The 15,977-nt window shown below is 50.2% G+C and overlaps 1 protein-coding gene across 2 annotated transcripts; it reads left to right on the top strand.

Moving 5' to 3' along the window:
- The first annotated feature begins 2,186 nt into the window (after positions 1-2,186).
- On the top strand, positions 2,187-15,851 carry CAP1 (cyclase associated actin cytoskeleton regulatory protein 1). 2 transcript variants are annotated; one of them, XM_075114834.1, is made up of 13 exons: positions 2,187-2,304; positions 7,698-7,810; positions 8,244-8,344; positions 8,805-8,882; positions 10,773-10,916; positions 11,013-11,098; positions 11,638-11,743; positions 11,851-12,025; positions 12,701-12,888; positions 13,095-13,218; positions 13,322-13,404; positions 13,938-14,081; positions 14,449-15,851. In XM_075114834.1, the coding sequence occupies exons 2-13, from the start codon at positions 7,717-7,719 to the stop codon at positions 14,530-14,532; spliced, it is 1,407 nt and encodes a 468-aa protein (XP_074970935.1). In that variant the 5' UTR covers positions 2,187-2,304; positions 7,698-7,716; the 3' UTR covers positions 14,533-15,851. The 2 variants fall into 2 exon arrangements, with proteins under 2 accessions (XP_074970935.1, XP_074970934.1); XM_075114833.1 differs by lacking the exon at positions 2,187-2,304 and adding an exon at positions 6,402-6,556.
- The last annotated feature ends 126 nt before the right edge of the window (positions 15,852-15,977 follow it).

Below are 15,977 nucleotides of genomic sequence, written 5' to 3'. Positions count from 1 at the left end.
CTTCTGTGACACAGCCTTACCAGGAACTTGATCGTTGTTCCTTCAGGAACCACGGTCAGCTGAACAGACCCACCCCAGAAGCAAACACACCGGCCTGGGGCTGGGCTGTGATATCCCCAGTAAACAGCACTCTTCCTTTCCCTGTTCCCTGGTTATTTCTAGTTCCTCCCCCAAGTCTTGCTTCCTCCTCGCAGATGCAGCTGGGGAGGACAGCTCTTGCCTGTGCACCAGCGAGGCAGGATGTGGCTGGTGCTTCACTGCTGTGACTGTTATAGGATGCTATAAAACGTAAGTCATTGGCTGCACAGAAAATATTTTGTATTTTGCATCATTTCAGTTGATCCTGAGGTGTCTGACCATGATGGAGATGCCTGCAAGAGGCAGATCAGGTGTTGGCAGGGTGGAAAACAAGGGAAAAAAACCGGAAAACCAGGCATTGGTGACTGCAGGGAGCTGCCTGTCTCCTCTATATGCTCCAGCCTACTGGGAAGGATGATGCGAGGGCTGTGGTGTAGGTCCCACGTGGCTCCGTGTGCTTTGCCAGGGCAGCAGCTGAGAGCGGGGGGGGCTGCACACAGGGGAGGTGGGATAATGGTGAGCTGCATCTTTACCGAGAAGACACACAACTCCTACCCGCTGGCTGCTCAGAAAAATCAAACCCTCAAAGCATTTTGAACGCCTCCCAAGCTCACAGGGAGTGCAAAGCCGATGGAGACAACCTCACTAGATGTCAGCAGAGCCACGCTCCCGGCAATCCTGCTCCCAGCCCTCGGCTGATCCCAGGCTCCCGCCTGCACCCGTTGGGATCCCGCAGACAGAGCCTGGATCTCCACTCAGAGCTCAGCAGTGGATGGGCCCCGCTTCCACCCTGCGCTGCAGCAGATGTGACCATCTATGGTAGCAGAGCAGAGGGCAGGAAGCGGTGGTAGAGTCAGCCGACCTCACTGGGTTTTCTCCTCCTTCCCATCAACATGTCCCACCCTCGCTAGGACAGACACTATGTCTGTTTTTCTGCACAGATTCCCTGCTCCAATGGTGGCTTCAACTCCCTCCCTGGGGCTGCTGGGACACAAAAACACAGAGCAAAGGTCCAGGTCCCTCACAGCAGGCAGGGACGACTGCTGCCCTTTCTCTAACTGTAGCAGTACACACCTTTTTAGGGCAAGTCCTGCCCAAATGGTAAAGACAGCAGAGCCTTCTGTGGGAACAATCCCATGTTGACTCCAGGGTCCTTTTTGTGACTTCAAGTTATTTTTCCCTTGGCTGCCCTGCTCTCAGCCTCTTCAGCAACTAAGCTGGGACCACAATATTTACCCACCCTCTGCCAAGTGCTTTGAGACCCCTGGATCAAAGAGGGTCTGTGAGCACAAGGTTCCAACGTGCTCCGTGCAGGAGTTGTTTGATGTTTGGGATAAGCCAGCATGTACCAAAAGTAAACCCATCTTTGCCGCGCAGAGCCAGCAATGACAACCACTGCTGCTGCAGAGCACCAGGGGCTCAGAGCCCTCCAGGATTTACCCTGGGGAAAGGATGTAGTTGTTCTGATCACCAGCAGTTCCCCAGCGGGACCCTTCTCCCAGCCTGCACCCACCATGCATCGCTCAGAGGGACCATGACCTCAGCTGCCATTTGGGAGGCTCCGATGTGTCCCTTCCACCTCCTCTGAGCCCCGGCCCAGGCCGAGTTCTGCCCCTGCAAGGCTGGGACAAGCCCCCTCCCCAAGGGAGGGGGGCTCATCCCATCTAGCCCCACTCTGCAGACCCCTCAGCAACATCTCTAGGGTCCCAACCACCAGCCTAACCACTCTCCCAGGGGTCCCCACCTCCTCCCAGCCTCCCCCAAACCATCCCCAACCCCTCTCAGGGGGGGTCCCAGCACTCCTGAGTATCCGACTGCCCCTCCTGAAGGGTCTCCAGACCTGCCCAGGCGAGGTCCCGGCTGCCCCCGCTGGGGCTCTGACATCCCCCCCAGCCCCTCTGTGGGGGCCTTGCGCACCCCGAAGGTCCCGGAGCCCTCCCAGCCCCTCTCCGGGGGCTCCCGGCCCCATCCTGCTCCTGGCACCGCCTCCAACCCCATGGCTCCGCCCTCAAGTTAAGCCCCGCCCCTTCTTCTTCAATTCGACCACGCCCTCAATCCCATCCTCCAATCGCAGGCTGACCGAAGCTCCCTCCCGCCGGCGCCGCGCTGTGCGCCCGTGCGCACTTCCGGTGCGCGGGGCGGGGGCCGGAAGCGGCGGGCGCGGGGGGTGCTGGGCGGCGCCGGGCGGCGGCGGAGCGGGAGCGCGAGCGCGAGCACGGCGGAGAGGTGAGCGCAGGGGCGGGCTCCCCAGCGGGGCCGCGGGCCTTGCCCCGCAGCCGGTATCGGGGTGGGGGGGGGGAAGGCATCAGCTGGGCCCCGGGGCCGGCCGGGGGGCGCCGGTGATGGGCGGGCCCGCGCGGTGTGTGTATGGGGGGAGCTCTGTCCGCCTCCGCCGCGCTGGGCGGGCGCAGGGAGGCGGGAGGGACTCGGACCCTCCTGCTGGGGGTAAATCTATTAAACGTGGAGGTTCTGGGTTAATTTGGTCACGAAACAGTGAAAATTACCCGAGGCGGTTGTTAACCGGGGCCCGCTGCCGCCGCCCGTGGCACCGGGCGGGGCAGATTTGGGGCTTCCTGCGCGGAGCGGAGGCGCTTCCTGCCGCGGGGGCCGGCCTGGGGGTGTCCCTGCACCCGAATTCTGCCCGGGGCAGGGGGACACGCCGGGTTACCGAGGTACCGGTATATAACGCAGGTTACCGGGCCTGGTGCGGCGGGGTACCCCGTCCCTGTGGAGGCGTGGGCTGGGGGCCCCCCACAAACCCCAGCGGGAAGGGTTTAATCCTGCCCGCTGCGGCCGCTCTGGCTCCATCCCCTGGAAAGGCAAGACGGGGGTCGGGGTGTGCTGGCGGCCGGTCCACCGCCAGCTTTCTGTCCAAAGCCGCCTCTTCCCGGTGATGGGGCGAGTGGAAGCGGAGGGACCGGCAGGTTACCGGGGCCGGCAGCTCCCGGGCAGGGAGGGGGGGTGTGTCCCCAGGTGATATATCAACCTTTCCGTGCCAGGACGGACCCACTGCAGCATCGAGTGAGGGTGTTGCTGTAGTTTGTGGTTCCAAACACCAGGTACTCTCCCCATCTCACGGGGCTTGGGGTAGGGGTAGTGTTCGTCTTCAGCCTGTTGCTGATTTCTCTTCTGCCTTTTGTGTTTTGTGGCAATTGGGATAAACGTGTAAGTGATTGCTCTGGATTTTGTGATGGTGAAATTACAAAACCAATATGGGCATTTCACACATCAGGTCACAGGCTTTTGCACTTCAGGTTCTGGAGCTCCCCAAGACATGGGCTATAGATGCATGTTGCTGAAAAACCAAGAATCAGTGACTTCAAAAAACTGCTGTGTTCCTTTCCTGAGGAGAGCCTTGTGTTCCTGCGATATTGCTGAGCTTTCTGAAAGCTGAAAATACCCCCTATTATCATGTAGCAAAGTTCAGCCAAGCAGCCTCTGCTTGAGCAGGCACAGCTCAGAAGGGATGCTGACGAGGTGCAATGCTCTGAATTCCTGATATGGAGCTTGGTACTGTATCCAGTTTAGCTTAGATCTGAGATCCTCAGTTACTTCCCTGGTGGATTCGTCACCCGGACAGGGAATGGAAATGAGAGAAGCGTAGCAACAGAGCCTGGCAAGTGCAAATCTCTTATTTCATGTAATTGTGATGAAAAGGGAGTTCTTGCACTTGCTCTAGTGTGGAGTGAAGAGACGCTTTAACAGTCTTAATGTTTGAGTAATGCTAAATAACATTTTTAATGATTTCAGTAGGATTTGTTATTTGAGAGAGCTTAAATAGGGTCCAGATGGATTTTTTTCTTTATTTTTTTTCCTTTTAAGTGCTTTTGGTTTTCTAAATAAAGTAGATCTGAAATACCAGAAGTAGACGCCATGGGTTCTGGAGCAATGTCAACAAGTATTGTTGTACTATAAGCAGCAGAGATCTCTGTCTTGGCAGCTGCTGCGACTAGCAATAGCTGTCTTGTGTTCATGGCTGGTCCTGACAACTGACTAAATTCAGTCATTTGAGTCCTGTCTTGCTTCACATAGTTCCTTACTTGAGCTAAGTTAAACTTGAGTTTAAAAAAAAATACACAAAACAAACTTTGGGCTTTTGGAAGTTATAAATGTTGGAAATCATCTGGTAGCGGATCCCCTGAGATATTCCAGTGTCAGCTCAGAAATAAACTGTGGGATGTTCTTAATTTAGTTGTCCCATCTTTATTCCTTTAGGCTGTGGAAACAGGAAGTAGCTGATGCAAATTTCATGTTGCTGACAGCAGCTTGTCGGGCTTCACGAAAGCTGAATCTGAACAGAGGTGTACATTTGACTTGCTTTGGCTATAAGACTTAACATTTGCGTCCTCCAGAATGTCTGAGTGAGGACTTGGGTTAGTTGCTCTCTCAGGCAACTGGAAGAATTTTATTTATGCTGTTTGTATGAGAACTTGCTCACTGGTCTGAGAACCGGCCTTTGGCTAGGACGTGCCGACTCCTTGATATTCTCCAAACAGGAAACTCCTCTGACTGTGGTGCTGTACAGGGCTGGCTTTGGGATAGCCAGCATTTTTGCAAATAAAATCCCTTCTCTTTCTTGCTCTGATCAGTATATCAAACCGGTCTAGTTGTAGATGAAAGCCTCCTTGCTGTACAGTGTGTCCAAAACCATATTCCCAAGCTTTGATGGAAATAAAGGCTAGTTAATAGACTAACCAAATGTGCTATGAAAATGAATGGACTTTCTGGCCCAGGGTGAAATGTGTGTTTGCTGCGAGTCCGTCGCTTCCGCTCCATTGGTAATCAAAGTTCAATTGAATTTAAACGAGATCTAGATTTAAATCCTGCATTATAGTCCCAAAAGGGAGAGCTTAATCTCAGCTCCACTTCTGTCAGCTGGACCCCCTGCTGCACAGTGTAGCTTGAAAGTCTTCCTCGTTCCTCCTCAGCACGGGACGACGCACTGAACAAAAACAACTCTTGAATGATCTGCATGTCTCCACTTCCTCTTTAAAGAAGGCGAATGAGATCCCATTTTATTACTGAGATCTGTGAAGTTGGTTTGTCACTTAACGACAAATCATTTTGCATTCAGAGCGATCAATAGGCAAAACACTGTTTAGACGTAGCCCAAGCAGGAATACTTCATGATCTTTTTGGGTTTTTCCTCACTAAACGTCCATCTCTCTGGACTGCAGACTCTGGCTGTTGGTGTTAGTTAGGTTCTGGTCTGTACAACTAAATAGTTTTATTTCATTCTGGATGGGTATGTCGACAGCAGAAAGAGCTGTATGCACAGGGCAAAAAGCACAGTAAGGGTCAGTCAAGATGGCTTTAGCGAGGAGTGACTGACATATAGCTGCCTGCTCTAGGACTTTGTGCTGCCTGCACTTAGTTCTGATTTTGCTGCCAATTTATCAAGTGACTTATCTTGTGAGTTGTCCTAATGATGCCCATTAAACAGAAATTAAAATGAGTTCACCATCTGCCAGATAGTGCTGGGTTTACAGAGCTGATATCGAGCATTGTGAGTTTATGGCTTCTGTCAAGGAAACCCAGCGAGGCCTGGGAAGGACGTGTCAAGCAGCAAGGAGGCTGGAAGGAATCTGAATCTCAGGGAATGCTGTCTTGTTAAAGGACGTTACTCCCGACAGCATATCTAGACTTCATGAGATACACTCCTCACGACAGCATGTTTTATTCCTGGGGGTCGGAAGCAGCTTTCCATCTGGACTTTCTGGTTTGTAATCCTGATTTGAAATGCAGTTTGCGACTCGGTAATGGAGCTGATCAGATTAGAGCCCTGCACGGAATGTGGTGGGGATCAGTGGTGCAGAACAGCAGCTTTGTCTGCCCAGCGCTCCGCAACCCTGGTGTCCTTCCCGAAACCCCTACGTTACACCCTTCTGTCTCGCTGCACTCTCAAAGCACAGGAGAATTTCCTTAACAGGTGGCTCTTTTTTGGGGGGGAAAAAAACCCCCACCCTTCTTCTGGTGTGCTGAGAGCGGGGGAGGCAGAGCCCTGCTCTTGGCTGCGCTCCCACTTGAAGACGTGAACCCCATTCTGGATGCGTCGTCCTCGGCTGCAGCAGAGCGCTGACGATTCTGTGGTCGGGATTTCTACATTGTACAGAATAAAAAAAAAAGGTATTCATTACTGTTGATTATATGGGTGACCGCCCACAAGTTTCAGCCTCTCTGTACTTTTTTTGTATCTGGAAGCCATCCAGTTACTGCTGTCCAGTTTTATGCACAGTATCTCCTCTGGCTCACTCTTGCACAGGGGAGGAAACAGTTCTCTTCCTCTTGGAAGGAGGGTCTCCTCTCCCCTGCCCCCTACGTCAGTGCTGCTTCTCCTGATGCAAGCAGGCAAAAGAGGGGTGGAAAACAGCCTTGTTTGTCTTGTGACATCAGTGCTGCTCGTGACTAATGCTGGATCTGCCCCACATCCTCTGGAAATTGGGTGCAAATGTGCAATTGCAGCAGGGCTGAGTAGAGGGTGAGTAAAAGCAAAACCATAGTTAGAACTTCAGGCTTTCTTTCTGAGGAAGATCTAGTATCAGTTCATCAACGCAGCTGGGTAAACCCTGCCTTCCTTTTTGGGTATGTTGGGAAGGACGTTCTCCTTCAGGCAGGGCTTTAAGCTCTCGCAGGCTGTTGCAATAAGAAGGAAGCTGAGTCCAGGCCATAACTGTGATTCATTTTGTAAAATCTTTGTGAGTGGTGATGAGATAAGAAAGATAAGAAAAATGTGATTGGTGAGTTGCTACTCCCTCCCTGCATTCCCTGTGCATTAGTGTGCTTGGAGCGTGACTTGTCTTGCTGCTTGGTGCAGAGTCTCTGCAAAGCCATAATTAATGGAAAGTTTATATGACACTTAAGACTTTTCCAGATGAGATGCTTTAAATGACTTATGTGCCTAAATCGCTTTCCTGTGCAGTGCTCGTGAAGTAAATTCTGCAGTTCAGATACCAAAGCCTGCAGAGGGAGAGTATGAACAGGGGCACATTGTTGTGGAAGCAGCTATGCCTTCTTAGCTTGTGCAGCTGCTCCTCTTAGCGTGTGCCAGGGTGGCTCGTTTTTAAACGCTGATGCTCTGTACTGTAGCGATACTGGAGTTGTAGATGTTCCTTGGAGGAATTCAGGACTCAGGGAGGTCCCTGTGGATGCATTTGCAGAATCAAAACATTAGTTCTAACCTGAAGTGCGTGAACTCCCGGTGAAACACTCGTACTCGATTTGCTGCATGGTCACAGCTGGGACTTTGGCAAAGGACTGACTGCAGTGAGATTCTGTGCAGGCCTTTGTCATATTGAGTGATGTCAACACAAGGTTAGAAGATATAAGTTTTAGTATCTTTACATGCGTAAGAAGTCCTTACAATGGAAGAAGACTACGTGGCCATTGAGGAGTGACTGTGGCAATAGAAAGTGGCTGTGTGCATGGCTGTTGCACAACCCGAATGTCCCTGCTAATGTGAGGGTACCCTGCTGCCCATCATCAGGGTGCAGAGCTAGGCAGAAATTATTCTTCTGGAACTGGTAGAGCTCATATGAGACAGCTGATAAACCCTCTTCTATATTTGGTATATGAGTTTCATACTGTCAGAGGATGCGAATAATGGTATTGTGCCTGTGCAGGTTGTGGACAGCGGTAGATATGGAAAGACTGGTTGAACGGTTGGAGAAGGCTGTGGAGCGTCTGGAGACGGTGTGCCAAGGACCTGGCATGTGTGGAGATGGCTCTTCCAAAGGTAAGGCCAAGAGCACCTCCCCAGCAGCGCTGCCCCACGGGAGTCCCTGTGCTGAGGCACCGGCCGGGCGGTGCGGCAGTGTTGGACGTTAGCAGTAGCTGTTGCAGAGCGGGCAGCGCTCATGCAGGGCACACAAAGGGCTGTTAGATGAACTGGCTGTGTGCAGAGGGGAAGTGAGTTTTGCAGCAGATACTGTGCAAATGCAGAGAGGCCTGTGGTTACGGTCCTGCTAAGATAAGGACTTCCTGTGGGTGCAGCGCTTCCCTCGTCTGTGTTCAGCTGCGTGCTTTGGGCTGAGCCTCCTGCGTTCAGACTGTGTGATCTGGGTGGGAGGTGCGGCCCCGGAGCACGGTGCGCCTGTGTGAGTGCTCCCAGGCCAGGAGTTCACCTGGTGCCTCTCGGTGATACCTGTGCTCTACTTCCTTCTCTGCAGGAGTGGCTCAGTACGTGCAGGCTTTCGATGCCCTTCTGGCTGGCCCAGTAGCAGAATACATCAAGATCAGCAAAGAAGTTGGCGGGGATGTGCAGAAACATGTAAGGACTCACGTTCTCCCTCCGCTCTAAATAGATGCTGCTTGTTTTTCAGGGCTGTTAAGGGCCAAGTTTGCTGTCAGTGTTTGCATTCCTTTAGTGCTGTATGCTAGGATGTTTATCATCCTCGAGGATTCAAAATAGATGCAGATGCCCAGATAACCTCCAGCAAATTGCCACCTACACACGCTGCGAATCAAACCTCCTTCTTGAAATCTTTGTTAGTTAGGCGCTCAGCTCTCTTTGCGGACTTTGGAGTGTGCCCTTAGGTGGCCTGTAAACTACCCAGCCCAAGAGCTGTTATACTCTGTAAGTTTTCTCTGAGGATGGGTGTCTCCGAGAATACAGGCGTTGAGATCGCATAGCTGCTTTCTTACAGACTAGAAACTGAGTAGCGGGAGTTTGACTATTAGCATTACACTGAGCACGAGGAAAGCGCTCTCATGTTTCTCTCTATTCTTAGGCTGAGATGGTTCATGTGGGCTTGATGAGCGAGAGGGCTCTTCTGGTGGTGGCATCTCAACATCAGCAGCCAGCAGAGGTAAGTCTGGGAAATCCATCATCGGAATCCTTGTATGTTCTTACCTCAGAGCTGGGGATGGCTGCCACTCTAGGGAAGTCTGGGCCGTTACGGTTGCTCCAAAAGAGGAACCAGAGGACTAGAGACACTTGCGTCCCTGAGGTGGCACTTGCTGAAAGCATGAACTGTTCCGGGTGCTCACCCAACACTGGGCAGAATTCCAGAGTCTGATTCTTAGAGCTGGAAAACGGGTGTTTTCTAGTCATTAGAACAACAAGTTTTCTGTCACTGTCAGAACAGCTTGTGAGTGTCATCTTAGGGCATCTGTCTTGAGTTTCACCTTGCACCAACACTGCACAATCACTGTTCCCTCAGATGCAACCTGCAGACAGGAACTTGTCTGAGGCAGGAGCCACAGTGGGATTTGTGTAAAGGGTGCTTTTCATTATGTGATGCTTATAGACTTCCAGGCATTAAACTCCTTCTGAAGTATAACAGGCACTTGTCTCTCTTGAATGGTCTCTGAATAATAGCTAGGCTTTTAGGATTGATTTGTCCTTCTCAAGTAATTTAACACTTTACCCTAGGTTTCCGCTTCTCAGCAGGATGCGTGACTGAGAATCTGATCCTGAATGCATTGGCTTTGCCCTGCTGAGAACTGTTTTTTCCTGAGCAACAGGATTCCACCTTGTTTTTCTTTGCAGTTATTATCGGGCTTATTCATGGCTTTTACCGTTACCTTGTTGTAGCTGGATTTCTGTGCTACTTTACTTTCCACTGCAAAATATATCTGCATCTTTTTCCCCAAACTGAGCACTGGAAGGTTGTTTATCTTTCACCAGGCTTGCTGGAATGCTGCTCTGCATAGCCTCTAGTCAGAGAATCTGCTTACAAATTCCACTGTCACGTTATTTAAATGAAGGATTAGGAACAAACAACCACCTTCATCTAGTGTAGGTCTTTGTGCAGGTTGCCTTGTTAGGAGTCTAGTGAGTTCTCGAGTGGTCAGTTTAAAATGCAGAATGCATGAACTCTTATTGCTTGTGGCAAAGAATTTCCCCCTCCTGTTACTCGACAGTGGCACTAGGCTGGAGCTTCTGAAAAGCGTAGCCTAGCCAGTGGTCCTTGGAACCTCTCTGTTCTCATCTAAACAGAGGAAGGGGACAGCAAATGGAAAAGCCAAGGCTTTGAAAAGCAAGTTTTGCCCAAATTTGTCCCTTGCTGCTGCCACAAGCAGGAGAATTTCTGGTCTTAGAGGAAAGAAAAGTTGCCCAAGAGGCATCTCTGGACGTGTGTAATTGGCTGCTCTGACCTCAGAAGATTTCTGAGCAGTTGCAGTCAGCATTCCAAGTGAACAACACGCACAAACAATTTTTATTAACTGAACAGTAAAGGCTTGGATTGACCTGAGAAGTAACTTGGATCCTGAAGTCCAGCTTGATAAGGTGAGTTGAGAATCTGCTGCAACTCCAACTGTAATGCAGGCTGTAGATCCCAAACTGCAAAACTCTGCATAGCACCCCCTTTCTCTGAGGGTTTGTAAAGGAGAGGAAAATATTTGACAAACTGTCTTGGAACAAAAGAATTCAGGAAAGGCAAATGCTATTTCTGTCCTCGTTACTAACTAGCTTTGTCAGTGTCTCTTGGATTGAACATGAGTCACAGTTCTTGGCGTACTCCCATAGTACCAATCTGGTTGGGAGCTATGACTTCAGCCCCGGAGGAGCTGGGCTGTGGGACCAAGCTCGGCTTGCAGGGAGGGCCAGGCCTGGACAGGAGCTGTAGCAGTAACTTCTGCCAGTTGGAGTCTTCCTCTGAGGGACCATCATCTCAGCAGAGCTGCCAATGACTATGTGCAGCCATTTCAGAGCAATAATGTTCTTAATTGTTGTTTTCCCTCTTGTCCTGCAGAATGCGTTCTCATTGCTTCTGAAACCAATTTCAGAGCAAATCCAGGTGGTGCAGAATTTCAGGGAGAAGAACCGTGGTAGCAAACTATTCAATCACTTATCAGCCGTCAGCGAGAGCATCCCAGCCCTGGGCTGGGTGGCCATGGTAAGAACTCCAGCAGGAAGTGGTTTCCTTGGGCTGGTGGGAGAAGTCTGGCTCCCTGGACAGCTCTTCATTCCCAATGTGTTCGTTCTTCTCTAGGCTCCAAAGCCTGGTCCTTATGTGAAGGAAATGACCGATGCTGCCATGTTTTATACCAACCGGATCCTCAAGGAGTACAAGGATGTGTAAGTTCACCTCTCAAAGATGTCATTGAATGCAGCTAACTGGGTGTGTAGGGGCTACTCCAGTATCTAACCACAGCTGCCTTGGTCTTTAATTCATTCTTCTTTTTAAAGGCAGAGTGTATTTATAAAGCCTCAGTTAGCTATTCTTTCCTGATCCTCAGGGACAAGATTCCTTGCATTCATGTTGCAGCTGGAATCTCTGGTAGCAAGTGTATTGCTGGTCTTGCCTCAGCGTCATCTGGTGGCTGAGCTGTTTCCCAGGGCAGCAAGTTGGGTCTTGGGAATGGGTCTTGTTGGAAGTACCAGAGTCCTCAATTAAAATAGGTTACAGTGCAGAGCAGGCCTGTGCCCTTCTGTCTGAAGGTGCAAGAGTAATACTGACGCTAGAACGCAGTGCTGGAGGTGTGAGGCTGCTGTGCTGGTCCAGCTGCCTCTCGCCTGTAGGCTGAGAGGTGGAGAGATATAAAGAACTGGTTTAGTCCTTGGTTTCCAATGGCAAATGCACCTGATCACTCCTCCATATATCCTTGTGTCCTCAGAGATAAAAAGCAAGTGGACTGGGTGAAAGCTTATCTGAGTATCTGGACAGAGCTGCAGGCCTATATCAAAGAATATCACACCACAGGGCTGACTTGGAGCAAAACAGTAAGTGCTGGCTGCATCTGCAGGAGCCTCTTAGATGAGTATTGCATAATTATTGCAGCAGATATGGAGCTTGTGCAATTACCTTTCCTCTTGCTGGCCTCTTACAGGGTCCTGTAGCAACAGAAGGGGCTAAATTACCATCTACCCCAGCTGGGGCTGCACCTCCCCCACCAGGCCCCCCTCCCCCACCTGCTCCTGCCCCCACGTGCTCCAGCACAGACGAGACTGCCTCCCGCTCCGCGCTCTTCGCCCAGATCAATCGGGGAGAAGGCATCACCTCTGGTAGGTGGAAGTAGCTAGTGGAGGGAGGGCAGCCTCGAGCAAGAGTACTGTTGTGTGGTGAATCCTTGTTTTGCTGCTGTCCCTCGATACACCTGATTAGAAAGTAGGCTTGCAGTAACAAAAGACCATCTGGTCTGAGTGTGAGGCTGGGAGCCAGAAGCAGCCCTGAGGCAGTTCACAGGGACAAAGGGACCACATCTGAGTTAAATTCTCAGCCTCATCTGTCAAGTGTAGCAAGAGATAAATCTCTAGCTGGAGTGGAGAGAGTGAGCCCTTTGGTTGCGTGCCCGTCTCCAGTACAAAAGGTGCAATTTGGCACCTATTCATGCTTGCGCAAAACTTACCCCTTTTTTGTGTTACCTGGTGAGTGTATCAGGACAGACATGAAGCAAAGGCGAGATGCTTGGCTCAAGGCTTTCTCCAGCTGCAGAGCAGAAGAGTTGATGCCTTCTGGTTCTACAGTACATCTTGTGTTCTCGTCAATATTGCATCAGTGTTTCTTGCTCCCTCTTTCACTTGCTGTCACTCATGCTTGGACTCAGCTTAGGCGCAGTCTCAATTTATCTGCATTTTGAAAAGTGTTATTATGATAACTGTTGTAATCACTGATGTCTGGTGTTTGTGAAACTGCATTCTTGGAGGACAGCTGGATCTCAGGTTCGACATTTCTTGCAGGCTTAAGACATGTTTCAGATGACATGAAGACTCACAAGAATCCTGCACTGAAGAACCAAGGGGGTCCTGTGAGAAGTGGACCCAAACCTTTCACTGCTCCCAAACCAGCCTGTAATGCTAATCCCTCCCAAAAAACCTCTCCAAAGGCACCTGCGTTGCTAGAATTAGAGGGCAAAAAGTGGAGAGTGGTGAGTGCCTGGTGTCGCTGTGGGTGGGTTGGAGGGATGGGAGCTTTGCAGCCAGGAAGGAGGGTCTCCTGAAGATATTTCTTATAACAGGCAGCAGCCTGAAGGTACATGCAGTTTGCTTTTAGAGGGGCTGCACTGCCCTGCTGTTCACATGGATTAATTGGTCTGCGTTCCAAAAATAAAGTGCGTTTTCCCTGCCTTTTCAGGAAAACCAGGAGAATGCCACTAACCTGGTAATCAGTGACACAGAGTTGAAGCAGGTAGCATATGTTTTCAAGTGCACAAATAGTACACTCCAAATCAAAGGCAAGATCAACTCCATCACCCTCGGTAAGTGGAGAGACCCTGAAAACTACTTCTGCGTGCTGGTCTCTTTGCAGAAGGCTGAATCTCCAAAACCTTTCTGCAAGCTATTCTATCTTTTTCTTTGCAGATAACTGTAAGAAGCTAGGGCTGGTGTTCGATGATGTGGTGGGCATCGTAGAGATCATAAACAGCAGGGACGTTAAAGTTCAGGTGAGTGTCTGCGACCTGTTCTCTGTCTGGAGTACGACAGCAGGGCACCTGTAGCATCTGCTGCTTTGAGCAGTTTTATTTCCAGAACAGGAATGTGCATCTGTAGAGAACATTCACGAAACACCATCTGTCCTACTGCTCTGCAGCTCACCCTGCCCAGGCCTTAGGAAAGGGCTGAAATTTGCCTCACTGAGCTGCTTCAGGGCTCTAGATAACAGATTAGCCTCTGTGAGGCGGGCAGCGCAGGGTGACTGCCGAAGTAGGAGGCCAGCAGTAGAATCTACTCTGATTCCAGTTTTGATCTCTGATTTGGGATGGTCACCTTGCCCAGCATGCGCTGTAGTTTTGTGCTGAAGAGATCAAAACAAGAAATAGCTCTGGATTTTTGCCAAAGGTCGGAGTACTTGAATCCAGTGTGTCTGTGGTGGGGGTACTGGAGTCAAACGCCTTGAAGGCAAGCGCAAAAGAAAAATGTTGTGGTGGCCCAGTTCAAGCTAATGCTCCTCTAACTGCTGCTCTGACTACCCTGCTAGGTAATGGGTAAAGTGCCAACGATTTCCATCAACAAAACAGACGGTTGCCACGTCTATCTGAGCAAGAGCTCCCTAGACTGCGAAATCGTCAGTGCCAAGTCATCAGAGATGAATGTCCTTATTCCCACAGAGGGCGGTGACTTTGTAAGTGTTAAGTTTTGAAATCACTGTGGTCTGCTCGGGGTTGGGGTAACGCAGGGTCCTGCAGGGAATGTCACAGGATTTGTGTTTTGAGCCCTGCAGGGAATGTCACAGTGAGGTCTGGAGGGACAATTCTAGACTCTGGTCTTGGAGGTTGTGAATCATGATCAGATGCTGAAACCAGCAGACCAAGTTGTTTGTCTTGTGTTTTGTGAGATTTTCTTCCTCGGGATCTCTTGGGGGCAGAACAGGCAGCAATTGTGGTACAGGAGGGGGCATAGCATGCATCTAAGAAAAGAAACCCTAAAGCAGTGGGAGTCTCAGTCATAAACTGTTTTTTTGACAACATATCTCTGTTTTTACCCTCCAGACTGAATTCCCTGTCCCAGAACAGTTCAAGACAGTGTGGAACGGTCAGAAGTTGGTTACCACTGTGACAGAAATTGCTGGCTAAGCAGAAAAGCTCCAAGGCTCGTGCCCTCCCCTGGCCCTGCTGTGGGACAAATCTGCTTTCAGATGATTCTCTTAGATTTCTTGTACCTTTCTGCTCTCAAACTGCTTCTCCTCTACCCGAGAGACACAGCTACCTGCCATCACTGAAATACCTCTGGTGGGGTTTGGTGTGGGTGGCGGGTCAGTTATTGTCCACATCTTTTAGCAGGAAGGTTTGTTTTTTTTTTTCTCCTCCTCCCCACGTCTGATCTAACCGCACCAATTGGTCAAGTCAGATTTTTGGTGAACTTCACAGCCAGTACTGGCAGTTGGCTTTCAGAGTGTTGTTCAGGTTTTTTTTTGTCTTGCCTTTAAGCAAACCGTTCATGTGAGAGGAATGTTGTCCCCTTTTTAACAAATAATGGTTTATGTCAGGGTCCAGAGTACCCAGTTGCTATGGCAGGTGTCTCAAGAAGGTCCTGGAAGCTGCTAATTCCACTTCTGTGTACTAGTTGGTGGCATTACAGGACATGGGAATGGCTTTGTTGGACCAAAGGCTGAGGAGCTGGGCAGTAATATTCGACCCTGATTTCTCATCATTCCTCCTAGCTCAGTGTATTTCTGATTGTGCCATGACAGGAGGCTTTATATGAACCAGTGCCACAGGAAGGCTGCAGTGGAGTAACTGCAGTTACCCCCCCGCCAGCAGTCTGGCTGGTAGCCTGGAGCTGAGCACCTCTTATTCCATAAACCCTCCACCCTCGCAAGGGAATCTTTGCTCCAGGGCTTCCTTCTTGGAGCAGCTGAAGTCAGGTTCAGTCTTCCAGGACAGTTCTTCTGAACCTGTCCCCTTCTGCAGAGGAAGGGTCACCTTCATTCCAGGGTCAGTAGTGAAGTATTGTAAATACCCGAGTCGGTTCATCACTCTCTTCCTCATTTGCAATCAGTCCCCATGAAGTTAATCCTCTCAACCTCCCCTTTCCCCTGTTGCTTGGCTCTTTACTTTGGTGGAAGCTTGTAGCCTCTGTTCCAGGGCCCTGGAGCAGAGTGATGGATCTAAGACACAGTACTGTACTGACCCATAAAGGGAGCTGCACGTGCTTTGACCTTCATTTTTCCAATGCCTCGGGTGGCATAAGCATATCGTAAATGCATTTCCTCTGTAAAGTGTCAATGTTCTTTTTCTCTAGGACAAAACTTACAAAAAAATATGCAATTTTTTATTTTGAGACTGTCCTGTGACTTGTACTTGTCTTCTCCTGAGGCTTGTGAAAAAAACCTTTCTTATGTACTTAAGATTATACAGAAGATAGAATAAAGTTAATGCCAACTTGCTCATTACAGTGGCTCTTGTTTACTCTTTGGGGGTGCATGCAGGGCCTCAGGTAGGACAAGGTGCCCCTTGCTGCCTGATCCTACTTTCTACTCCCCCATGGGGAAAGTATTCAGACTTTCCTCACCTCCCCT

The sequence above is a fragment of the Phalacrocorax aristotelis genome, chromosome 20, assembly GCF_949628215.1.
Source record: "Phalacrocorax aristotelis chromosome 20, bGulAri2.1, whole genome shotgun sequence".
Lineage (NCBI taxonomy): Eukaryota > Metazoa > Chordata > Aves > Suliformes > Phalacrocoracidae > Phalacrocorax > Phalacrocorax aristotelis.
This window is presented reverse-complemented; position numbering and strand designations above follow the sequence as displayed.

Bases quoted from the DNA above. Each gene is read 5' to 3' on its own strand.
- CAP1 (XM_075114833.1), top strand. From the start codon at position 6,417: ATGCAAGCAGGCAAAAGAGGGGTGGAAAACAGCCTTGTTTGTCTTGTG. The intron at 7,811-8,243 runs GTAAGGCCAAGA...CCTTCTCTGCAG, and splicing joins TGGAGATGGCTCTTCCAAAG to GAGTGGCTCAGTACGTGCAG. The intron at 14,082-14,448 runs GTAAGTGTTAAG...TTTACCCTCCAG, and splicing joins CCACAGAGGGCGGTGACTTT to ACTGAATTCCCTGTCCCAGA.